The sequence below is a fragment of the Protopterus annectens genome, chromosome 4.part1 (assembly GCF_019279795.1).
Source record: "Protopterus annectens isolate FY-2018-M chromosome 4.part1, PAN1.0, whole genome shotgun sequence".
Taxonomy (NCBI): Eukaryota; Metazoa; Chordata; order Ceratodontiformes; family Protopteridae; genus Protopterus; species Protopterus annectens.
In genome coordinates, this window is record NC_056734.1 from 916,715,593 (window position 1) to 916,743,299 (window position 27,707).

At 37.7% G+C, this 27,707-nt stretch overlaps 1 protein-coding gene across 1 annotated transcript in view; it reads left to right on the top strand.

Annotated features, from left to right (window-relative positions):
- Positions 1-27,707, top strand: part of LOC122801342 (fibrillin-2-like) — a 662,974-nt gene that overhangs the window by 126,642 nt on the left and 508,625 nt on the right. Inside the window, exons 11-12 of the mRNA XM_044070882.1 lie at positions 18,988-19,077; positions 25,093-25,188. Of these exons, the coding sequence (XP_043926817.1) occupies positions 18,988-19,077; positions 25,093-25,188 (186 nt within the window). The remainder of the gene's footprint in view (positions 1-18,987; positions 19,078-25,092; positions 25,189-27,707) is intronic.

Here is a 27,707-nt window from a genome sequence, read left to right on the forward strand (position 1 = left end):
AGGCTAATGGCCCTAGACCCTTTACAAGCCTAGCTCATAGAAGTGCCCTGGCATCGTGCTGCCTGACATTTGTTCACAGTGCCTCTATCAAGTAGAGCCACTGGAGTGATCCCCAGGATGATCTTTAAGAGGGCCATTGAGGTGCTCTGCTTGACATGTATGAGAAGTCTATTCCATAGCATGGGTTATGAACCTGTCCCTCCAGCATGTTCTTTTGATTGTGGTAAAGAGGTTGAGGTCTCTGGAACGTGTGGTGCAAAGGGATTGGGATTTCTTTAGATGTATCATTTCTAACAGAGCTGGGTCAGACATGGCTTTGAAGTGAAGCAGAGATCCCTCTTAGTAAACAATATGAGACAGAGAATAGCTAGAGTTTTTTGAGTCTGTCCATGTAGAACATGTGTTTAAGGGCTTCATGAGGTACTTTTGTGGCCTTTCTAGCTGTTACATGTGTCTAGTGAGGTACATGCCAAATGGGGCATTATACTCGATGACTGGTCTAATGAGGGAAGAGTAGAGCGAGACGATGACCTCTTTCTTCCTGGATGCAAAACCCTTGGTAATGAGAGATGCCACACAGAAGGACTTTCTGACTACAGTGGCAATATGGTGGTCGAAGGGCAGGTTGCTGTCAACCTTTGTTCCCAGATCTCTTATAACACCTTCAGTGTTCAGTCGGCTCCCATCGATGTGGTAATTAGTGGGAACTGAATTTTTCCCAAAGGAGATGATGACACATTTTTTGGCATTAAGCTTAAGTCCATGGTTTCGACACCAGTCATTGGTCTCAGTGAGGCCTTTCTGTAGGATGTCTACATCACTTGGGGAGTTAATAATGGCTCCCAGTTTGCAGTCATCTGCGACTTTGGATACCCAGAGTCACTCATTGTTGACCTGGATGTCTGAGAGGTAGATGCCAAACAGGAGAGGACCCAGGACCGATCCCTGTGGGACTCCACTTGTGACTGGTTGGCAGTCTGACTTGGAGTCCACTATTTTCACATGGTGGGTTCTATCTGTGAGCCAATTTGCATCGCACCTAATGATATAGGGGTTGATACCTAGTTTGGTAAGTTTATCAATAATTCCTGAGTGGGGAATGGTATCAAAGGACTTGGCCAGACTGAAGTAGGCTGTATGAACTGCCTTGCCCTCTTCCACAGCTCTGGTGAATGACTCAAAGAAGTCAACCAGGTTGAGCAGGCTTGATCTACCTTTCACAAAACTAAATTGCATTGAACTAGAGTTTGGAGATTCCCTATATCCTTGGTAATTAGGTCCATGATGATGCTCTCTATAGCTTTACATATCAGACTCATCAGGCTAATGGGGTGATAATTCCCAGGGTCTGTAGTCGCTCCCCCTTTATGGACAGGGATGACTGTAGCAATGTGCCATTCAGTAGGGACAAAGCTTGAGGTGAGGCTGTGATTGAACAGGGCATATAGATGTGATGCCAGTTCACTTTGTAATTCATGCAGGGATATTGTCGGGTCCAATGGAAGCTGTACTCTTGGCCTTGGACAATGCAGATGTAACCTGTGCTGCAGTAATGCTGGGTGCCTAGCATTCCTCCAGTATTGTGATTGATCCTTTAGGGGGGAGAGAGGGGTAAAGTTGGCACTGAATCTGTCAGCCAGTATGTTGGCAATATCTGTTGGCTCAGTATAGGAGGTACCATTGAGCAGTAACTCAGAGCAAACTTGGATATTGCTGTGGAGATTCTTGATATAACTATAGAAGGCTTTGTGGTTGTTTTTAGTGTCTGATGCAATTCTGCCTTCGTAGCTGGTTTTAGAGGTTTTCATGAGGGATCTCAACTTTTTGTTGAGGTCAGTAAGGGAATTTTTCCAGTCTTAGGACTTCACCTTTTTCTGCAATAGTTTTTTCCTTCTGTTGTAGAGTTTATTCATGGCAGGGGACTGCCAGATTGGTTTCCTTTTTTTGGAGGCGAGCATCTTGGTTCTGTTGGGTATGGCTACTTCCATGCATTATGTATGTGTTCATACAGTGCACTGGTGTATGATTCGGCAGTCATGCATCTATTTTCCATTGATGTGAGTGCTGTGAAGTTAGCCACCTCTGTTTTTAGGAGCCCAAACTCAGATTTGAAGAAGTTTTTCATGGTGTTTACTTTTGCTGGGGGTGTGGGTGAGATGTTGATTTCCATGATGATTAGTTTGTGGTCAGATCTAACCAAGGAGGAATTGACTATTGTTGTAGAGCAATGGTTGCCCATGTTTGTAATAACCAGGTCAAAGATGTTGCTTCTTCTAGTGGGGATCAGAATGAGCTGGTCCAAGGCATTGGAATTGATGAATTCCAGGTAGTGTTGGGGCAATGCAATGGTCCATGAGTAGTTTTCCCAGTTAATAGAAGGGTAGTTGAAGTCACCTAGTATGAAAATGTTGGCTTGTACCCTAATAGTTTCCAGGGTGCTTAGGAACGTGAAGTGAGAGTCTTGGGACATGCTTTGGGACCTACAACAGGCTACGACCTGAATCTCCATCTTAACCAATGTTAGTTGTACCTGAAGTATCTCAGATACGTTATGCTGGGCTACTAGTCTGGAGGTGTGCATATCCTTTATGAATATGGAGACACCACCACCTTTGGAGCTTTGGTCCATGTTCTGGGGCCAAAAGGCGTGGAATGAGTTATAGTCTGGTAGTGCAGGGATGCTTTCTGCTGCTTTAAACCAGGTTTCCATTACAACACAAATGTCAATGTTCACCATTTTGAGGAGTGCTTTGAGCAAGTGCATCCTGAGATTTAGACTTCTAGCACTGAGCAGCATTACCCTCAGATTGCATTTATTTATAGCTGTTATGGTGGTAATTTGGTCTTTGGAACATCGCCTAAAAAGGCACTATAGGGGTGGCAAGAGCCTTAGCCAGTATCCAGAAACCCAAGGGTGAGAGATGCAGGCCATCTCTGGCAAAGCATCAAGATCTCTAAGTCATGTCATCCCAAGCAGACAGATAATGGATCCCCTTAGAATGACACCAAAAACGTAGCCAATTGTTGAATTCAATCATTTTCTGCTTGTACTGTGGTATCATTCTGGGCGACAGTAGGATGCTGCTCAGGGCTACTGCCATACCTGCCTGAGCCAAATAATCCAAGAGCTCTTTCATGTCTCTTTTCATGTACTCCAGGGAGGTGCGTGTCAGGTCATTCACACCCACATGGACAGTGACAGAGTCATACCTGTACTTGTTGTGAAATGACCTGAGTGTGTGAGTGTTATGTGTTGGATTCTGGCACCTGATAGACAGCTGACTGTTACCATCTCCTTATTAACCTAGTGAGTGGGAAATCAGTGTGCCTCACTATTGACTCACCTATGATTAGAGTATTGGGCAAGCTGTTTTGCCATTGCGGCTTAGGTTGAGGTGCACACTGTGTAGGTGAGTTATGTATCTTGTGGTTTGTGCTGTGTTGTGGTGGTCGAGTGCATTTCTGCCTTACATATATAATATTTGTATGGGTCATGGATCTTCTCACTTTAGTCAGGTAACTAATATGTTGTCCATTGATAATATTGACTGCAAAAGGTTGGCAAACCGAACATTGACATACTATCACATTTGAACCATGAAGGAACTTCTGTACATGCAATTCTACTAACAAAAAAAAATAAATAAAATCACCATATTTTGCATGGGACAAGTCCCATTGCACTCTCCCATGTGGGGGCATCCTGTGCTAATTATATATACTAACTCTACAATCGTACAGTCCCCAGGGAAAGGGAATATTCCCCTTCCCAGGGAATGTGGATCTCACACAACTATTGAACATTTATTCAATTTACCTAAGGCAACACTTTAGACCAAATGTCGGATTTCCATACCTCTCTATCTAGTTATATGTGTGTGTGTGTATGTATATATATATATATATATATATATATATATATATATATATATATATATATATATATCTATATGTGTATGATATAATATAATATATATATATATATATATACACACACACACACACACACACACACACACACACACACACACACAGATATATGTATGTGTATATATATATATATATATATATATATATATATATATATATATAGATATATATATATATATATACAAAAGCTGATAAGCAATGTTTGATATTCACTTTTCTTCTCTTTTCTTGGTGTTTTATCATTATTTGGGGATTCAGCATTGCAGGGCAAAACATTTCAACTGAATACTTGCAGCACTACGTTTCTGGCTTAGTCTTCTGGACCTCTGCATCTCCCTCTGGGACAAGTCAGAATGTTGAAACTTGAAGTCATTGCACCAGTGACAGCATTACTTTCCACACTATGGGGGTTGACAGTACTGTCAGAAAATTCCTGATCCAGCTCACACTAGTTCTTTAAAGGCCATCATGCTGTGCTAGTAGTTACTCCTTGGAGTTTCTGTTTAGGAAGACAATAAATGGAATTCTCCCTGGAACAGTATGTAAAAGTCTTAATTTTTCCACTTGCCAAGCTACCTTGATGCGTCATTAGGCCCAGTTGAGGAGCATTATTGTAGATCTGTGCACAAGGATGCATGTTTATGAATCATGTGCCATGCAGTGTAATGCGGAATGGTGGTGGTATGCTCATTCACATATGCTTTACGCTTAACAGATAGCAACTCACAGTCATCGGTGCTGTCTGACTTTATTAGAATATCTGCATGTTATTAGTGCAATGTAAAGTGCTGGCACCATTTTGTACAACACATCTTATGGATACACAATCATGATATAGGAGAATAAGTGCAAAAGCTCTACACATATGGAGTATGACAGTTAAGAAAGGATTCTTGCTTGCTAAAGTACCCCATCTACATCTGTAAGTAGGAAGCCATTATGTTTTGGCATGGCACAGTACCCTGTTTCTACATTTGCTAGGAATTCCCTTTGACTATAGGATATGGTAGGCTTTACTTGTCAAAGAGGTGAGGTGTTACAGGGCCACAAGTACATACATCAGAAAAGTATTTACATGGATGTTGAGACTGTACATAGCTTTAACTGTTGCAGTTACCTAAGTCCTTTACATGGGGAGTTCATGATCATAGGCATCTATATGCCACAACATAGCATATGCATATACTAACTGTCATATGCAGCCTCAGTTCTACGAGTGCTTACATGTCCACCTGAGAAAGATAGAACAAAATAGTACACTAGCCAGCCAAATAAACTACTACTGCAGGCCTTACTTACAAATGGCATGCACCTCTTTCACAAAGGTGCTTAAGGCAGGTAGTTTTAGGACCAGATTTGGTAGACATTGATGCAGGATATGAATTACGTGTATACTCAGTGTAGTTCCCTAGAGAATGTGTGATAAGGGGTTACCAGTATGATTTTTTTTACGCAGAGGGAAAAGAACAAAACATTGTGACACACTGGTCAGTCACAGGAGGATCACCGGCAATGTAGAGACTACCAGATGTCAAGGAGTTTTTGTGTTAATCACCATCCATGTGTCTCAAGCATTTATATCTGGAATTTGCTTGGGTGTAAGAGGGAGCCTAGATCTAACAGCCATGTGTCAGTAAGGGTAGCATCAGTTTAACAAAGCCTATTAAAGAACCTTATATCACATACAGCTGCATGACAAAAGTAAGGACTTGACAGTGGCCAACCTGCACATTCTCCCCCCAGCTACCTTGGCTATGCAAATGAGATATCCTGTAAGACAAGGCTACATTGTTATACATGTTCTATAGCACTGTTTCCACATGTACCAGTATGGAGGCTATGGGGACATACATATGCGGGCTAAACATGGTATCACGTCTATTCATGATTTCAGAGGTTTCCCCTTACATAAGGGCCATTACAAAAGAAAAAATATACAACTAATATCAACATGGCTCCTGTGGCCAGTACTGATGATAACATGTAAGTGGCATGATGAGATGACATCAAAGCACAGGCTGTAACCCTAATGGGGAAAGACTCACTTATGCCCACTATTACAGAGGCTCAAGTACGGATACTGGCTGAATGTTCTTGGATTTACTGGAGCAGCCGCGGTGGTATGGCAGTAGTGTTGTTACCTCACAGCAAGAGGTTCTCCCGTTCGATTCTCGGCATGGCTTGGGAGTGCCTTCTGTGTGGAGTCTGCATGTCCTCCCCGTAGTTGGGTAGCGTTTGAAAGACATGCGTGCGTAAATGTGCGTGCCTTCATTGAAGGTTGGGCATCGAGCTGGCATCTCGGCATTTTGTAAAAAATCTACTGCCAATCATTAGCGGACCAGAGTTCCGCTGTGGCAACCCCTTATCAGGAAAAAGCTGAAAGACAAACAACAACAACAGATACTTTCTACCTGATAGTTCCACATGGCCATGATCTTCAATCTACACAGCATATGACATGTGCACCACCTGTGAGTTGGGCATACCCTGAGCAGGGAACCCAGAAAGAGGTAATACAGACAAGAAAGATACTAATGAGCTTGCAAGGCCATGAGAGATGCCAAGGCAGTAGGAATGCCATGTGATGCCACTAGGTGGAGGTGTAGTCTCACAAGTACAGAAATGTGAGAAATGGGTGAGCCAGTAACAGCTAAATTTTGGCAACAGGGATAGGATGGAGGGTTTGCAGGACTGAGTAATTTTACTGACAAGTTAGACAAGCTTAGTAATGAAAGAGGCCACAGACTAGAAAACAAAAATGCAAACTAGAAGGTAAAACTTCAGAGCAAGAAGTCTTGATGGCAGAAAAAGAAGTAAGTGATGTGATTATGAACAAAAAAATAATCATTCAGGGACAATAGTAGTTGAATAAGAGCAGAGTAGTGTTGAACTAAGTTACAAGTAAAACTGAAATGAATTTGGATAAAGACGGTCTACAGATGAAAACTCCTCACTAATGGAAAGAAGGGCTGACAGAGGTTATATGGAGTGACCATTAAGATAACTCAGGAAACAGCAAAGGTAATAGCCAAACGTTGACAGAAACACTCTCAGAGGTGTTAAAGAAATTGTCTGTACACCTCCAAAGAACAACATTTCATAATTCTACATTTGATGTAAGGAATCTGCAAGGTTGGAATGCATGGGTTTAGAAAAAAAGATGATACAATGATACAATTCAAGAAAAGGATTTGGTTTCTATGTTGCTCAGTTGTTCTGACTGCCACTGGACATGACAGCATCAATGAAGCCCAGAGTGTAATGGTTAATTAGGTTTTGTATAGCTATAAGCAGGATTGGAGGGAAGGAGGAGGGGAAATCAAAACATTTGACAAGAGTAGAGAGTGATTAACAAAAAAAACTGAACTGAATAGCAGAAATAAAAGACAGAAGACAATGATCTTTAATGCTCAATAGTTTAGTTTGTTTATAGTCTTGTTTGTGAGGTGGCTATTGCATTAGTAAGTAAAAAACAAACAGGTTCTGCTGGGATAAGGCTACCATGGGAAAACATCTGGGTAATGACCACATGAAGGACAGAGCTGAATGAGAAATAGAAATGTATGTCAAACAAGACGTAAATAAAAACATAGTACAACAAAGCTAAGAAGAGAGTGTCTCAACTATTACAGGAAATAAAACTGAATTTAGGGAAGGAAATAGCTAATGTGATTTATAACAGCAACAAAGGCTTTCTTGGATCTCTGAGGAAATGGAGAAAAAGAAGACAGAGATCCAGAATCATTTCAAAGACAGAAAGGAATACAGTCAGGTTAATGACAAGGGAGACATTGTAACCACATTAATTTTGTAGTTATTCATGAAAGAAACATATATGAGGTGCCAGAATTGGACAGTAGGAGGTGAGTGAAATGGAATCTGAAAACAGTGGATAAAATAGGCAAGGAACCAAGATATGGAATGGAGGTGGGATAGAAGGAAGACAAGGCACATGACAGAGGCAGCTTATTCCTTATTATCTGGGAACTCTGAAGGATATGACAGGCTGCTCATGGTCCATCTTAGAGATCTCTTTAGCTGACCTCTCTGTAGTTGAGAGATGCCAGAGAAGTGCAAATTAGCCATAGTAGGGCCACTGCACATGGTGAGTACAAGAACTGATCAAGGCAGCTGCAGATCTGAATCAAAATATAAATACTACAAGTATTGCTTCAGGTAATGAATACAAATGTATGACACGAAACCAGACATTTAATAGCTGCAACACAGAATCTATTACAACCATTTATAGTTTCTTTTTTAACTGTCTACAAGGATTTCCACAAAACAATAAATCTGTATAAAACAAAAGTTTAAATAACACTCATTCAAGTCACATCAACAAGTGAAATCAAAGTGTTTCTTGGCCTTTGCACTTTCTGTGTGAAGTGTGCTTCATCCATGTATTTGTGTGATTTTTTTCTGGATACTTTAGCATCTTCCCTTATTCCTACATCACAAAAATATTCAGTAGGTGGATTGACGACTAAGTTTTTGATGCTTGCATGTGTCTGTCTGTGTGAGTGTTTGTGTCTGTGTATGTTGTGTATGTTCCATGGTCTTTGTTTGCCTGGTAAAACTTATAAAATCACTATGTAACACAGAATGCTGTTGGTAACAATCTGACAATCAAGGAAACATACCGTTGGTAATATGAGAACATCAGCAAAACAGGACATAACAATAATGTACTGTTTCTTAATAGCTTGAACATTTTGTAGCAGTGTGTCCCATGATAGAAGATGATTTGTTTTCCTTAATGCATTAATTCAGCTGATCAATTTCTGTAAACACATTTGATGGCATAGTGTAACAATTATAAGCATTTATGAAGAAAGAGGTTGTAGATAAGTAAATTATTTTTTTTGTGTGTGTGTTTTCAGAGTGCAGTCTATGCATTCCTAATACAGAATCCCAAGCAGTACACTGTCTTATCTCTGTCAGGATAGGTCAATCAGTCTGTAACTCCAAATGAATGACTATAACATTAATCTCAAAATCAATGGAAAACAAAATTCATATTCAGTTTGCATTCTTAAAAAAATGTAGCTTTTCATAACGGTTCTGAGCTTTTTTCAAGTTGTAATCATGTGATACAAAAGAAAATTACAAAATGAAAAGAAAGGAATGTGAGGGTTAATACTTTGGTATACATACTTGTTAGTGTTGTCACCACATTTTGCAAAAGCAATACCATGTTCCATGATGAAAGAGTATAAACTTATTATAAGAAGTAACATTTATTAACCAATCTGCATTGAATGCATCAAAGTATTTTACAGTTATTACTGAATGTTTACAGGAAGGCATCCATAGGCATAACCAGTGTCATGAGGCACCTATGGCTGGTATGGGCTACTTTACAATATATGATGCACCTGACATTGTAGTTGAATGAAACTTTTCAGAGGAAATATAATCACCTGTATACTAACTAATAATGTACCATAAATGAATAATAACTGATTCCTAGTAAACTTCCTGCGTTTACTATGGAGGATGAATCCTACTGAAAGCAGAATAAGGAAGTTGGGAGTGCTGGAGTCAATCACATTTAGTCCAAAGGAGTCCCTGTAAGAAACACTTTGTGTACTAGCCAACAACAAAAAAAAAGAAATAAAATTACATGTTTATATTGAATTACTTTCATATCTATGCTTCCTGATAGCACTATTCAGTAATACCATAACCAGATATCATAAAACACAATGAAGTATTAATATGGATACTCTCCATAGGATTTACCGAATGTGGTAAACATTTGTCTGTCGGTATGTCAAATTATAATTAAAAAATTAAGAATGGACATTTGCCTGACATTTGTCCATTAACATAGGATAAACACTGCCACATACACCATGCAGTGGTATCCCCACACCAGTGTACATGCATATGGTCAACCGGTGAATAGCCGAGTGGGTATGGCCGAAAGGAGTGTGGCAACATCTCAAAAATGCGATTGCAAGTGTTGCAAATTGCAAAATCCCATCCCCTTTTTGACCCATGTTAGCACTCTTTTTAGGGTGTAAAGTGGTCGAAAATGTCGAATTTGGTGTTTTTACGACATTATGACCATTCGGTGTTATGGGATTTGTGGAGAAAAGTTGGCACAATGTATGGTCGAGCAATGTGCACTTGACCATATCAATGTAACCCCCCACACCACTTGCTACTTGCTATTATCCCCTCCAAGGCTGTCATTAGAGAAAGATAAATGCTTGTTTTATGATCAAATACCAAATGTTTGACTTTGTCCTTCTTTGAGTTTGGACTGTGAAGTTATTATTTACAGATTATAGACCACATATTTGTCCGATTTAAGCACATTTCTTATATTAGAAAGAATCACTCTCATCTCCTCAACATTCATGCAGTTTTTGAAACACTCACACAAATATATACTCAAATGTACTCAAAATATATTAAATGTGACAATTTCCAATGAATAGCATGAAAAATAGTATGGTCTGCAGATATATTTTCAAACTTTTTTATGACATACTAGGAGAGTAAATAAAATAGAAACAATATGAAGAACTAAGGATATAAAGGTGCCTGGATGTTAAGGAAACAAGCCAATTAATTCACCAGAAGGTTGCAGAATCAACAGCCATTTGTCATATTTTAATCTCTACCTATGGGGTTAGGAAACCCAGATAGTTACAGTAGCAGTAGAAATAACTGGGCTAATATAACGATTATCCAAGTATACTTAAGTATGTTACTAATACATTCATTCTGAACATATTGCAGATGCTAAGAAGAGCACTAAAAGCTGAAGGAAAATTGATTCTGTGAAGAGAAAATATGCCTTGACTTAGGAGTAGGTTTCTTTCTTGTCACAATATTAAAAACCATAAATACAGAGAGGAATTAACAGTATTTAATGGATGCTGTGCTTGGGTTAGATTTAATCTTTATATACGTATATACAGATAAAATAACCTCTTACCTCTTTGATACTAAAAGGCAAAGCCTGGAAAAAAAAAGCAGCCAAAAAAAAAAAAAAAAAAAACAGGTGAATTGTTACATTATTGTAGATGCAGTATTTGTGAAAAAAACATAAATATGTGAAACTTGGAAAGACTGATTTAAATGTTGTTGAAATTTTTATTAAGTAGCTATGTCAGTCCATATTTATGAAATCCATCCAGTGTCTGCTAATATATGAATATTCTTGCATTTTTATCACATTCTCAAGAAAAGTATATATATATTTTTTTTGTGCAGTAAAGAATACCATAATATCAGCTGTATACCTGAATGCAAGTTCTGCAGCCAACACCATATCAGCAAATGCAACATCAAAAATACAAAGCTTAGGTACACAAAATTTAACTATGGAGGCCAACATATAAAAAAAAAAAACAGAAGCATATCAGTAAGCCAGGAGCACTCAGTATTACTTCAGCTATCTTTCAGTGTTATTTCATGTATCATATTGCAGAAACAAATTAAGGGTGGCAAAACTGTACAGTTATTGAAAGATTGAAACAATATTGAATGTACTGATGTTTTAATTAAATATGAAAATCATAATTAAATGAATGTGACAAACTATTTATATATTTATTCATGTGATACCTGCTTAAACTAATCTGAACTAAGTCTAAGGCATCCACTGTGTTCATCAAAAGTTAAGTATAGTTTAAAGTATTTTTGCCAGAGATCTGGAGTAAATCTGAAGTAAGTCCAAGGCTACCACTGTGTTCAACAAAAAATAAGTATAGTTTAAGCTTGCGTTGCTCTTTTTTTAACTGTATTAGTATTGCTTAATTGTTGCTGTTTTTACTGCTGTGACTTTTTTTTCCCTAGTAGTTCTATATTTCATAGCATAGGCTAGATTCAGATTTGCTGAATCTCGACTGTTTGGTATTACTTGAGCAATGAAACCAGTCATCCCACATTAAGAAGGCCAATTAAAACGGTTTAACTTTGCTTGTGTTTAAACCCCAAGTCTGTGTGTAGCTACTTGCCACATAGTAGGGTTTAGCACTGCCATGTATAGATGTAAATCCTTAGAAACACAATTTTCCTTTGATATCTGGTGACAGCTCTCCTTAGGCCCACTGCCTCTCTGTGCACACCTCAATTGCACATTGCTGCTTAGTGAGCAAATCAGTTGCACATTCTGAGATGATGACACAGTCTTTCATGCTTAGCCCTCCGCACAATGCCTGCCTTTGTTAGTCTCACAATCAAACCCTGGTCCATTTAGCCTATTACCAATGGTTACTACAATATATACCTGCCATAACGGACAGACAGTTTGCCACCATTTTTCCAGCCAACCTGATTGACATGGGAATCCTGAGGCAATGTAGTAATTGCCTCATATATACTCAAAGCCACTTGCTCCTAAAGCAAACAAATACACCATGTGAGAGATGTAACTATGCCATGAAATTAGAATCGGTCATCTCACATAACAATAAACAAGACATTCAACAGGTTGTCAGCACACACAACTCCTCTCTCACATAAGATAATGTCAAAACACATAAAACCAAATATTTGGTGGTAGACATTAAGAGCCTACCAAAACACCAGAGGTCTCCCAAGCACAAACAACATACACATACTGGTTCACAAACAGAACCACCACAACACATAACATCACACATATCGGTTTCTCAACAATTACGCCCCTAAGGCAAAAAACCTCAAAACCTAATGTTCTGGTCATAGGCAACTTGATAGTGAGACACACAGATGTCCCCCTCGCCAGGTTGTACAGGGAGTAGGTCACAGTCAGCTGCCTGTTAGGTGCCAGGATCCATGAAATCATGCATGCACTCAGGTCACTCAGTAATAAATCCTGTTATGACTCTGTCATAGTACAAGTTGTTGTAAATCACTTGAGATGTACTTCTCTGGACTATATGAAGACTGACATGAGAAAACTTTCAGATTATGTGTCCCAGGCAGGTAAGTCCATAGCCCTAAGCAGCATTCTTCCTTCACCTAGAATGATGCCACAATGCAGATAAAAATGATCGAGTTCAAAAATTGGCTTAGCTTCTGGTGTCACTACAAGGGGATCCAGTTGGTTGGCAGTCCACACTGCTTTAGCAGAGATGGGCTTCACCTGTATCCTCAAGGCTTTCAATTACTGGAAAAGGCATTTGCCTTCCCATAGTGCATTTAGGCAAGGTCCAAGCATCAAAACTTCCAACATAAAGAAATCGACTGAAGACAAACTTAAGGTCATGCTGATTAATGCTTGGAGCTTAAACAGTAAATTGCACTCCCTTAAAGCACCCATCACCTTGGAAAATGCTGATGTCTGTGCAGTCACTGAGACTTGGTTCAAGGCTGCTGACAGGACACTGACCTTACAAGGCTAAAATGCCTTTCATACTGTCAGACCTGAAAACAAGTGTGAAAGACCCAGAGGTGGATGTGTATCCCTCTTCATAAAGTCCAAAGACACCTTGAGAGTGAGAAACAGTACAACTCTTTTGAGCTACTCCAGTTCCAATTCACTATAGGTGAAATACCCCTCCACATCATTACTAGCTACAAGTCCCCCACCATGAACCAGAAGAAGCACATCACCTTCCTGGACTTGCTTGAGTTGCTCAGTATACAGCCAAACACCTTGGTCATGGGAGATTTCAACTATCCTTTCATCAGTTGGGTAACTTACATGAGCACAAACACGATAGCTATGAGGTTACTGGACTTTGTTAATTCAAATGCCCAGGAATGGTTGGTCCACACCCCCACAAGGGGCTCAAAAGTCGTGGACCTAGTGCTGACCAACATGGGGGTTTATCTCTGCCCTACCCCCTATGTATTGCCCTCCGTGGTAAGGTCAGACCAAAAATCTGTCTCATTTGAAGTAAAGATCAAATCTGACACCCCCACAGGATTAAAAAAACTGAAAAATTTGTCCAAAGCAAACTATTGCCAGCTAAGCGATGTTATAAAAAGTTACAAAGCCCCTGCCAACATAGCCAACAATGACTCCTCTGCAGAGGAATACACAAATTCCCTATATAACCACTTAAACAAATGCATTGTCTTAGCTATACCTAATATGAGCAAAACCAGGTCTTCCCAAAAAAACAAGCCACCCTAGTAGACTGTGAGTATAGGTTCATAAGTTCATAGGTAGGTACTAGACTATCGGCCCTAGGGCCTAAACAAGCCTAGCCAAAAAGGTACCCTGGCATTTGCCACCCAAGAAAATTATTTTCCTGGGCCCCTGTAGAGCAGAGCCACAGAGGTGATCCCCAGGGTGAATTTCCTATTTCCCATCCAGTCATCAAGATTTTTTTTGAAGAGTGCTAATGAGGAGCTTTGTTTGATATAGACAGGTAGTTTGTTCCAGAGTATGGGAAGTCTCTGGGACAGGAATCTATCCCTCCAGCATGTTCTGTTTATTGTGGTAACAAGGTTTAGGTCCCTAGAGCGTGTAGCTTGGAGAGACTGGGATTTCTTTAAGTGGACCATGTCCAAGAGCTCTGGGTTTGACATAGCTTTGTATGTTAGGCAGAGATCACCTCTGAGTAGGCAATATGCAATGAAGTAAAGTTAGAAGTTTTTGAGATGGTCTGCGTAGGGCATCTGTTTGAGGCCAGTAATCCTCTTTGTGAGGTATTTCTGTGGCCTTTCCAGTTGTTGTAGATGTCTTGTGAGGTACATACCAAAAGTGGTATTGTACTCTATAATGGGTCTAATGAGTGATGAGTAGAGGGGAACAATAACCTCTTTTTTCCTGGATGAGAAACCCTTTGTGATGAGGTGTGCCACATAGAAGGATTTCCTGACAACTGTGGCGATGTGATTATGAAAGGAGAGACTACTGTCCACCTGTGTCCCAAGGTCTCATCACAGTTTTGGTGTTAAGTAGACTACCACCTATGTGGTAGCTCATGGGCACAGAGTTTTTACCAAAGGGGATGACAATGCACTTGTTGGCATTGAGCTTGAGGCCATGGCTTTGACACCAGACATCTGTCTCAGTGAGGCCCTTTTGTAGGATGTCCACATTGTTAGGAGTTTCAATTATGGCTCCTAGTTTGCAGTCATCTGTGAACTTTGTTAGCCAAAGTCCTTCTGTGTTAGCCTGTACTTCAGAAAAGTAGATACCAAACAGTAGAGGACCCAGGACTGAACCCTGCGATATTCCACTTGTCACTGGTCTGAAGTCAGATTTGGAGTCAACTACTTTCACATTGTGGGTTCTGTCATTGCGTCAGTTGGCCACCCATCTTATGACATAGGGATTTATACCTAGTTTAGTGAGTTTATCTATAATTCCAGAGAGGGGTTGGTGTCAAAAGCCTTGGCGAGATCTAGATAGGCTGTGTGAACCACCTTACCCTCATCTACGGCTTTGGTGAATGCTTCAAAGAAGTCACTCAGGTTTAGGAGACATGATCTGCCTTTTACAAACCCGAACTGGGTGGGATCCAGAGTTTGGAGATTGCCAATGTCTTTGTTTATAAGTTCCATGATGATACTTTCCATGGCTTTGCAGACCAGGCTTGTTAGGCTAATGAGGCGGTAGTTCCTGGGGTCCATGTTGGCTCCCCCTTTGTGGAGTGGAGTCACTGTGCACCATTCAGTGGGCAGAAAGCCTGAGGTGAGGCTATGATTGAACATGGTGCTTAGGTGGGGTGCCAGTTCATTCTGTAGTTCATGTAGAACACAGCCTGGGATGTTATCTGGTCCCATGGATGTTGTGTTCTTGGCTTTGGAGAGTGTGGTTTTTATCTGTGCAGCCGTGATTACAGGAACTTTGCATTTTTCTGGTATAGAGATGGGCCCTTTAGGGGGTGAGGGGGGTTAAGTTAGCACTGAACCTATCTGCCAGCCAGATGTTGGCAATATCAGTTGGTTCTGTATATTTAGTGTCTATGTGCTGTACCTGAGAGCAGATCTGAGTGTTGCCATTGAGATTCTTGACATAGCTATAGAATGCTTTGTGGTTGTCTTTAGAATCAGTGGTGATTTTGTTTTCATAACTAGCTTTGGAGGATTTTATGAGAGATCTCAGCTTCTTACTGAGGCTGACCAGGGAGTTCTTCCAGTCATGGGATTTTACTCTTTTTTGCAACAGTTTCTTTCTTCTGTTGTAGAGTTTGTTTATGGCAGGAGACCACCAGATTGGCTTCCTTTTTTTGCAGGATAGCATCTTGGTTCTGTTAGGGATAGCATGATGCATGCACTCATGTAAGTTTATAAAGTGCAACTGTGTAGGATTCAGCAGTAGTACCTCTATTGTCCATCTGCATAGGTGTTGTGAAGTTTGCCACTTCTGTCTTAAGAAGCGTGAAGTTGGCTTTGGAGAAATTTTTTACGGTGGATATCCTAATGGGGGTGGATCTGATCAACAAGGAATTGACCTCTGGTATGGAACACCAGTCGCCCATGTTGGTAATGACCAGGACTAGGATATTGCTGCCTCTGGTGGGAGTGTGGATAAGTGGATCCAAAGTATTGGAATTTATGAATTCAGAAAACGTTGAGCAAAAGAGTTGGTACATGAGTACTTTTCCTAGTTAATGGTGGGATAGTTGAAACTGCTCATTATTAGGGTGTTGAGTTGTACCCTAATAAGAAAAGAGGAGTGGGAATCCTGGGGTATGGTGGGGGATCTGTAGCAAGTTACAATTTGGATTGCGGTCTTGCCCAGAGTTAGTTGCACTTGGATAATCTTGGATGCATTATGCTGAGCAACTAGCCTGGAGGTGTGGATATCCTTAATGAAGTGTGGACACACCTTCACCTTTAATGTTTCGGTCCAGGTTAGGTGGCCAAAAGGTGTAGTGCGAATTATAGCCCTGGTAATCCAGGGGTGCTCTCTGGAGCCTTGAACCAGGTCTCTGTCACTGCACAAATGTCAGTGTTTTCTATTTTAAGGAGTGACTGACCTGAGTGCATGTGTTATGTGGCGGATCCTGGCATCTGACGGCAGCTGACAGTAGCTTTCTCCTTGTTTAGCCTGGTGAGTGGAACATCAGTGTGCCTGACTATAGAGTCACCTATGACTAGAGTGTTGGGTACATTGTTAGATAAGCTATACAACAAAAAGAAAGAAACTGCTATCTAAGAAGAGGAGGAAACTTACTCAACAGAGGAAGAATACCCTGCACAGCTTTAACAAGCAAATCAGATATCCTGTTAAGTCATCTAATGCTATCATAAGACATTCTTTAGCTACATGTGAAACCTAAAAGGGAATGCGCAGCTGTGTGCTGAACTTATTTGTCAATAACTTCACTCCCCTTATCCCCACTGAACATATCTCAAAGCCTTCCTGACTTCAGTCCTCTACTGATTATCTGCAAAGAACAGGTAATACAAGACTGTAAACTGGGTACAATCATAGAGACCCCAACGATGTTAAAAGATTACAGAAAGGGCTGACACAGACAAATGATTGGTGCCAAACTCACAGACTAAAACATAATGCAAAAAATGCCTTATTATACCTTTAGCAAAAAAGTAGCCCCTGCTAATTGTGATACAGATAGCACCTGTCTAAGCTAAAGCTCGGTGGTGTGAGAGTTGAGAACACATGTTGATAACAATCTAAACTTCGATCACCATGAGTCCACATTCTACATTGCACATCCCAAAAATAAGTGCATTACATCCAAGTCAGGGAGGTTATAGATCAGTTATACTCGACCCTTATCAGATCCCTAATTGAGTACAGTGCTTCCTTCTGTATGTACCTCACCAGACAACTGCAGCAGCTAGAGAGACCAAAGAGGTTTCTAACCAAGAGGATCCAGGGCCTCCAAAACACAACATACATAGAAAGACTGAAAGCCCTGTCACTGCAGTCTGTATCATACAGGCTACTGAGAGGTGACTACTGCTTGGTCTACAGAGCAGTTTTGAACCCTGCCCTGATGGAAATGCTACACATTTGCAAATCAAATGGGATAAGATTAATTCACTCCTGGGATCTCAACTTAGCCTGTCACATTAACAGAACATGCTGTAATTGCTGACTTCTGGAATAAGCTCTGACTCCATGTGAAACACAGCAGCTCAATGACCATATTAAAGCATAACTTTGACAGCTAGATGGGTGACTGTAGATTCACCCCAGGGGTGACACCAATGTCCCTCATGGACAGGCACAGTTGGTGCTGATCACAGAATTCCTCTGCTAACAATGACCACCTAACTATGGTCAATAAGGTACTGCAGTTATTATTGCAGGGATAGGCTTGTAAAGGTCATAGGGCCAGTAGTCTAGTAACTTCTTATGCAACTTTGAACCTATAGTTAATTCATGCAATGTAACATGATATTTCCTGAGTTGCATGAAAGATTATAGTAGTTTGCCTTCTAAAACTTCAGGAATAATATTCAATAAATATGTACTTAATAAACATACTCTGTGATAGAGGAGGCTGAAGCCTTGACTATGACCTGTATATCCCAGGATCATTTAATAATACATGCACTTGAAGAACCAGTTAGTTACAGTGTACAGAATGTCCATTGCTGACATAGCCATCCCTGCTGAGATGTTCATGTACATCCCAACATAGAGCACACCTGTGGATCAGAAATGCAACACTTTTGAGCATGGAGGCATATGCAATCCAAGAAGATCATAACTGGATAAAGTAAGTGAGAAGGATATAGCTAATTGAATGACTTTCATAGCAGGCATTACATCATGCCAGTGGTAAGGACAAGGAATGAGTTAAGAGCATGATAAAAACAATCTCCTGTCCACCCCATGATGACTGGATGTGATCCCCAGCTCTTACTGTACTGCCCAAATTTCTATGACGTCCGGAGTAGGAGAGTGAAATCATGAGTGATGGATATGTGTATAATGATCACAAAAAAGGTTAGGGGGCAATAAAGGACATACATTGGGACGTATACTTCTTATTGCATGTAGACGGATACCACAATAAATGGAAGGTTTCTTAGTATGTGTTTCTGACAGTGTGCACCTGCATTCTACCCTCCTTAAACAAGCTGCTTTAAGGCATCACTGAAATAACAAAATGCTTTAATAATTATTCTGTTTAAGTGCAACACTTGAATAAAGAATGCTGTTCTACTTAACAGGAGGCTCTGCCTTGACAATGGCAGTCACAACACCAGCTTTATCTGCTTCTCAAAGTACAAATGCTTTCACAGCTGCTTCACAAACTACAGGTAAAATAATGCATGATTTGATATTTTTTTTATTTCAGAAGTTTGACAGTTAAAGTAAATGTTAAGTTTCAGTAACAATCCAACAGAAATTTTAATGAAAACGTTTCTCATAATCTCAATAATGTCAGAATACTCATTTCAAATAAAACATACCATGTAGGATTTGTTACACTTTTTGAGATAACAATGGAATCACTCCAGGTCATCTTTACTTCAGTGCTTTTACCTGTCAGTGTATACTTAGTGATTCTGTCTTTTTTACTCACACCCATGACACTCCTCCAAGGGTGACACAATTAATTATGTGTTTAGAATGTAATTATGGACTTGTAATGCTGTAACATACTATCCCATATTGGCATTGTGTGTATTGTTTACTAGACTTAAACATCTCACTGTTTGCTGTTATAGGTACCATGAACAAATAAAACAGAAATATTGTCCCTTCTTATTTGGCCTACCTCCGTAATATGAAACATGCAGTAAACATTGATTGGTAGGCACAGCTTCCTTTAATTCCTACATTTTGTTATGACTACATCTCCCCATCTCCCCATCCCATCACTCACCTTCCTTTCAGCTCTAACTTTTTTTTCCTGGGAAGAATAAGAATTCTGGTGACTATGAAAACTTGAAACAACTGAGCTTGGATGACAGATGCCTGGCAGATAATGCTCATACTGCCAAATCTGTTCCCTGTTAGAAGTTCTAGACTCATTAGTGAGAGTGAAGAAACTATGAACAACAAATATTTTTGTTCACAAGAAATAAACAAACATAAAAGATCAGTGGTACACATTAAGGGGAAAGACTCACACCATATATGTCCCAAAGTTGGCAGCTACACATATCTGTTACTTGTATATGCTAAGTTCATGATCACTGGATCTCAGAAAGTATATTACATAATTGGCTGTAGTATAGATATTATATAATTGGTTTTAGTATAGATATTATATAATTGGTTGTAATATGGATATTATATAATTGGCTATAGTACAGACATTATATAATTGGTTATAGTATGGGTATTATATAATTGGTTATCATATTGATATATAATTGGCTGTAGTATGGAGATTGTATAATTGGCTGAAGTATAGATATATAATTGGCTGCAGTATGGATATTATATAATTGGATGTAGTATGGATATAATTGACTGTAGTATAGATATTATATAATTGGCTGTAGTATAGATATTATATAATTGGATGTAGTATGGATATTATATAATTGGCTATAGTATGGAGATTGTATAATTGGTTGCAGTATAGATATCATATAATTGGTTGTAGTATAGACATTACATAATTGGCTATAGTATAGATATATAATTGGCTGCAGTATGGATATTGTATAATTGGCTGTTATTATATAATAAGTTATAGCATGGATATTATACAATCGGCTGTAGCATGGATATTATGCAATTGGCTGTAGTATGGATATTGTATAACTGGCTGTAGTATGGATATTACATAACTGGCTGTAGTATAGATATGTAAATGGCTGCAGTATAGATATTGTGTAATTGGCTGTAGTATAGATATTATATAATTGGTTGTAATATGGATATTGTATAATTGGTTGTAGTATAGATATTAAATAATTGGTTGTAGTATGGATATTATATACATGGCTGCAGGATGGATATTGTGTAATTGGCTGTAGTATAGATATTATATAATTGGTTGTATTATGGATATTATATAATTGGTTGTAGTATAGATATTATATAAATGGCTGCAGTATGGATATTGTGTAACTGGCCGTATTATAGATATTATATAATTGGTTGTAGTATCGATATTATATAATTGGCTGTAGTATAGATATTATATAATTGGTTGTAATATGGAAATTATATAATTGTCTGTAGTATATATTATCCTAATAAAACATATTTTCACAATTACAGTTATTGCACATACAGCCCTTAGACTAACAACTGGTCACAACCCTGCATAGAATGAGCGTAAGTGAAAATGAACGTAGACAGTATTTATATATAAGTTTTAGAAGAAATGAGAAAAATAAAAATAAGCACTCTTTGCCCAAGGAGAAATTTCTATGCACCCCTCAAGGTTGCTGCACCTTAGAGTAAGATCAGTCACTAAAAAACAGAATAAAGCCATTTTTTGCATACTCTGGGAGACTGTGAGATTGTCCATTTAGGAGGAATCACATATCATCATTGCTACTTTTCAATAATAAAGTCAGAGATACTGTGATATAAGTAACTATAACTCAAGCTTATTTGCATAAGCAACTATGACATGAGCTTTGGTAGTCTAAAAAACAAAAGGTAACCCCCTCCTTTTTATCTATTCATCGAGGTCCTTGTCCTCTTCATCTTGTTTTGACTAACTAATAATTTGCATTGCTGCAGTTTAATGTGAGATACAATACCAGTTTTATGCCATACCCTCACTTATAGATGGTGTGCTGCATATATGCAGTTTATTTAAATGTGATTGCATCCTTATAGATGATAGTCCTTCATAAATTTTCTGATGTTCAATTGCCACATTTCCTAGTATACCACTGTCTCCTAATTGTCCATTATGTATTTCATTTAATTCCCCCAATAACAATTTTGATAGTTAGCTGTGTTTATTAGTATATACTGAGAAATTTACCTCAGGTTCTTACTGAAAAACTATTCCTTTTTACTGCACGTTAATATTCACAAAATATGGTGAGAGAAATGTTTACAGTTTACTTGACCGAGTGCTCATTTGTGTGATAAAGTGAACAGTAATGACATTTGTGTGACAGGCACAGTGTAAGTGTTTGTTTTTGTAGGGCTTGGAGTTTGTTTGAAAATATGCATGTGTTATAATTAGAGTAGGTGTTAAGAGAGGGGATACATTTAGTGTATGTGCAAGTTTGTGTGTTTTAGAGTTAGGTTAAAGGTTAGGTAAGGGAATAAATGTACTGTATGTTCAAGTGTGTGTGTGTTTTATGGTTAGGGTAAAGGTCAGGAAAGGGAAAATATTTAGCTTGTGTGCATGTGTTGTGTAGTGATAGTGAAAGTTTTTTTAAAGGTAAGGTGCACAGGTAGGGTGGGAACAGGAGCAGTGTTAAGGTTAGCATAAATTACTATGGTGGGTGGTGCATCAAATATTTCTGATATATGTAAAACCAACTTATGTATATTTCATTATTATTATTATTATTATTATTATTATTATTGTTGTTGTTGTTATTATTATCTTTGTTGTTATTATTATTTCTTTGTATGCTGCATATGTAAACTGTCTCCAAATGTTACATTTAGAAAGTGCAGTCTAGTATAATAGAACAAGAACAGGAACTCGAAACCTTGTAGCTTCACACTTTTATTTACATTTGGAATTGTCTTGTGGTTTTGTTCTGTGTCCAGTGTAATAGTATATATCGATATATACTGAATTCATGCCAGAGTATTGCAGACACACAATTACATCATATGTTATAGGATCAATATTTCACCAATAATAATAGCTTGTTTGCTTCACTTTACTGCATGAGTGTGTGTGTGTGTGTGTGTGTGTGTGTGTGTGTGTGTGTGTGTGTGTGTGTGTGTGTGTGTGTGTGTGTGTGTGTGTATATATATATATATATATATATATATATATATATATATACATAACAATATTTTTTAATCAGATGCCAAATGTTCCTCACTGTTGGAGAATCACTTAAGCCTATACTTCTCCATTCTGATCAGTGAGGCCCAATATATGCAGTAACTGCCAGTATAAACTGATAAAGTTAGAAGTATAATGTAATACCATAATAGAACCTACTGGAATCAGAATAGATATAATTCGATCCCCTAAATGAGTACCAATTATTCATTCCCAGATAACAAGACAAGCTGCATAGAACAGAAAATCTGACTAATGTTAACCTTATAAGTACTATTAAAATCAAAGCAAACTATCCAATTTTATTTGATCTCTAGTTTGCCTTAGCATAACCAAACTTGGCTGTTTAACCTTCGCTATGAAAGGGAAGTTTTAGAACACCCTAATATAGCCCTTAACTTTATTTGCCATAAAGAGTAATGAGGTTCCATTCGACATGATGCCCAAAAGAAAGAGAGGAAGAAAGAAAAATAATAATAATTAGAAAAGAAAGCAGATCATAAAACTGGTTTCACTGGAGTTTATTAGACACATTGATCATCAGATTCAAATTCATACTTTGAAAATAAAATCAGTAAACCCTTAACTTTTTAGTCACTTAAAATCCAGTTAAGCATCTGGAGAACAATTATCGTTTGCATACTCATACTACATTTACTGGAAACAGGACTCATTCCTTCTTGATCACTTGCATATCCACAAGATAAACAGCTCCATAAATACTAGAACTAAAGATTTCAATTTTCATTAATGTATGTATAAAGCACACTGAGGAGATGAGTTCATTACCCAATGTTTACCCCATCTCTGGAGCAAATTGCCCTTGCATGTAAAATTGAGTAACAGGATTGCTTCCTTCAAGATGATTCTTAATTTTTAGATGGCAATCCACAAATTCATTCCTGGCCTGATATGACTGTTCATGAATGAAAAATGGGAGTCTGTAATATACACAGAGAACATGAATGGTCACTGACACTAACCCCCACGAACTTCCCACAAACAAAATATGCAGAACAGCTTTGACACATTTAAAATGCTTCCAATAGAGATTGAAGAAAATTTAAATGCCAAACATCTACACCATGAATAATTTCCTGAACTAAGCTTAGAAGCAGTGACAAAAAAAAAACCAAACCCATCAAAAATCAACTGCTACCCATTTTGACTATAAATAAAAAGAATTTATCTATGTCATCGTAAACACCTGCAGAGTTGCTGGCAAATACCTCTGACAACACCATTGCTGCTATTACTACTTTATAAAGATTGACCCCAAATAGGATTTAAAGGCACTTAAAGGAACAATTTTCCAAAGGCAATAAACTCCCATGAAGCATAACATTTAAAAGGCTAAAATGAGGACACGCTCGCTTGAATGAATGGTCGCTGGCTCAAGACGGACAAATTTATTTGCAGCATAAATGGCACTTAAGCCTTCACTGGGGACTGTTTTGACATGACTAGCAAAAATTGCCAGGATTTTACAACTGTGTATTAAGTATGTGGTTTCTGCAGCCCAGTATTTAAAATGAAACATATTTACATAAGCAAGACTGAAAGAAGGTTAAGAACAGAATATAGGAACAAAGTTATATGATCAAATCAAAGTGATTTGTTAATGAATTATACAGAAATTGTATTGTGCATTTATTATGTATTACATCAAACTATAGAGACAGGAGAGTTGGAACACATAAATTGCAAATAGCAAGTTATTTTAAATTTATGCAAGTAAATATGTCTTCATAGGACTGTGAATATTAAAAACTATTTTAAAGAAAAGGAAACTATAAATGGGGACTGTTTAAGGTTAAAATGTTTTCTAAAGTGGTATACATGAGTTTGAAAATAAGTTTGATAAAGTTTTTTTATAAATATGCATACTGACTGATTTATTAAAGTCTGTGTGTTTTTATTTATCTTTGATGCTAAGTTTCTTCTGTTGCCTTAAACATCATGTTGTTTCATTAGTAACTATGGACATACTTTCATTAAGACAGTGTTTGGAGGCATCTTTTATTTCTTTTTGAGTGCTAATTTGCATGGTACTCTGGAGGAGAGGAGTTCAGGAGGTATACAGTGAGTCAAACATTTGCATCATAGCTGTCAATCATAAAATCAGAAAATGAGTACCATATTATAAAGCATCGGTTTTCTACCATAGTCCCATGGAGGGTTCTTAAATGATATTATTTGCAGGAATTAACTTTTCTTTAAATGGTGAAATAGTTACAGAATATGTCACACTGGTTTGTAATGTCATAACATTCTTCATTTTTACTAACTTTAAATATATACAGTGTTTAAGGAAACATTTGAATGCATTATTGTTACTTCATGTATCTTTATATATCTTATTTATTACATTTAATTCTAGCCACTCCAAAAATGTCAGCTACTTCATCACCCTACCTTTACAACAGCAGCACAAGTGACAGAACTTCAAACACTGCAACCAGAAGCCAAAGTGCAGGTACATGTCACTACAAAATACACATTACATGTACATAAAATAATGGTAATATATGGCATGACAACTACAACTGCTGAAGTACATATCACAGAATGTAGTTAGTACAGATTGTAATTACCCTTTTGAAGAACATAGTTAAAGAATGAAATTATGTTACATGAGTATGGTGTGACACTGTCTTGTATATTAAAGTGACTTAATTGCAGAAAACAGGAGGTAAGAATTTCTTGTATTGGGAATAGTCCTGTTGCCACATACAGTAATAAATAATTCAGTATGTACTGAAATAGTGCACTTTCCTGTTATATTTATTATAATTATTAATTTATTTATCTGGTAAAGTTGAACTTCTGATGTTTTTCTTGTAGTAACAGACTCATTTGGTGATACTGTGATGAAATACACTGACATTACTTTAACTTACTACCTTACTTTGTATTACTTTACTTTGTATGTTATGTTACAACAGCAGGATAATCTCCCTTTTAGGAAAGACATGTTCTTCACTAGGTTTTGCAGGTAGAGTACTTTACCATGAAAAGCAGAGTAAATTATCCTGTAGTATGTACCCATCAAAACATGTAACTTGTTTTTTTTTTTGATCAATTGATTTGCTAATATATATCAAACACTCTCTGAAGCTGTAATGACAAAATATTATAGGTGTGACATACAGATATTTGAGCAATTAAAAGCATACCTTAGCTCAAACTATACTGCAACTAGTGACTTTTCTTTCTCACAAATGTTTATTCATGATGTTATACTCTCTGCCTTGTAAGTATAATATGTGTCATTGCAAGTGTGTGTTTCTCCATTGTATTATGACCCAGGAGCAACATCTGGTTAAGTTACTCACTTAGAGACACAATTTGGGCAGATACAGGCTGTGATAAATAAACCATGACTGCTACAAATATTGCAGCAGAAATTCTTAAGCTTTTTCCCAAGTGGATAACCCATGCCTCATGAATCACACAAACATGACTTCCATATATTCAATTAATGCATTGTGTGTTTGTATATGTGTATGTTGTGTGTGTGTGTGTGTGTGTGTGTGTGTGTGTGTGTGTGTGTGTGTGTGTGTGTGTGTGTGTTGGTGTGGGTGCATATATATGAGTGGATGTGCACTTTGTTTTAGAGGAGTCACAAAGGTTGCAATGAATGCAGAGCCTCTTAAATTATCTTCTACTGAAGATTCTAAAATAAATTTCAGTCTTTCTTGATAATGGTCATTATTTTTAGTGTCTTGAAAGTTATGTTATGATGTGTTAGTTTTATAGTTTATTTTGTTATTTTGGTTACTTTTTAAGTACTTTCAATATTTATCATTATGTCCCCTTTTGTGTAATATTGCCTTTTACTCTATGCTAGGTGAAATCAGTATTTTATTTTAGCCCTCGTAAGAAATTCTATTTTTAAGGGTTAATTTAGGCAGGGAGTTTTTTTTTTTTTTTTTGCAACAATGGCAGTATAGGGCGATGATACATAACATCACAAGAGATTACTTATTCATAGAAGCTCTGTAGCTGCACCAATGGAAGTAGAGAGATTCAGATTTTTATTACATTATTTATAGTGGGTATTTGCTGGAAAAATTCAACAAAATTTTGAAAAATAAATCATTACTTTTTTACATAGTGCAAATATTATCCATATAATATATCTCGTGTATATATATATATATATATATATATATATATATATATATATATATATATGGGAACACTTATTAAAATCTCGATTTGCATATGGTCGAGACCATATGATCGAGATTTTAATAAATCGAGGTTCAAATAACACTACTTACCTGATACATTACGTGCACACAGAGGCAAGTATTGTTGCATGCCTTGTGTGTACGTAATGTTTTTTGTTTCGTGGTGTTGGCAGGAAGTAAAGAAATCTCCGAGATTTCCCATCTCCCCACTGTAGTGCAATCTGGAAGTTGTTATATTTAGGTGGGGGGGGGTGGGGCACAGCCCCCATAAGTCAGGGGCAAGCCCCCCAAAAAAGAAGCTTGTGGTTTTTTGTTTTAATGGTTTCCCTTCAGAAGTTGAGCTTTTGTTATTTGTAGTTCGAGATTTCGGAAATTCGATCTTCTGAAGTGAATCTATATATATATATATATATATATATATAGATAGATAGATAACTATAGACAGAGCGATAGATGGATAGATGCATTTGCTAAATCTTTACATATTGCAATTTTTTTTATTAACCTATTGTAGTGATAGGAGTGACAAGTGTTATAAAGACAGTTTGGCCAAAATGTAAATCTATATGTTATACTATCTTGATGTGTATTTTGCTGTAATAGTGTAATGTATGCTGTGTTTGGTTTGGGTAAGATTTAGAGAATCCAATGTATTACAGATATTTTTTATTACAGTGAGAGAGAGAGAGAGAGAGAGAAAAACATTCAGTACAACATCTAAATATTTAAAACATTTCCCCATGGAACAGCTGGACATAAGTACTGCAGAAAACCTGCAAAAAAGAAAATCTACTCAGTC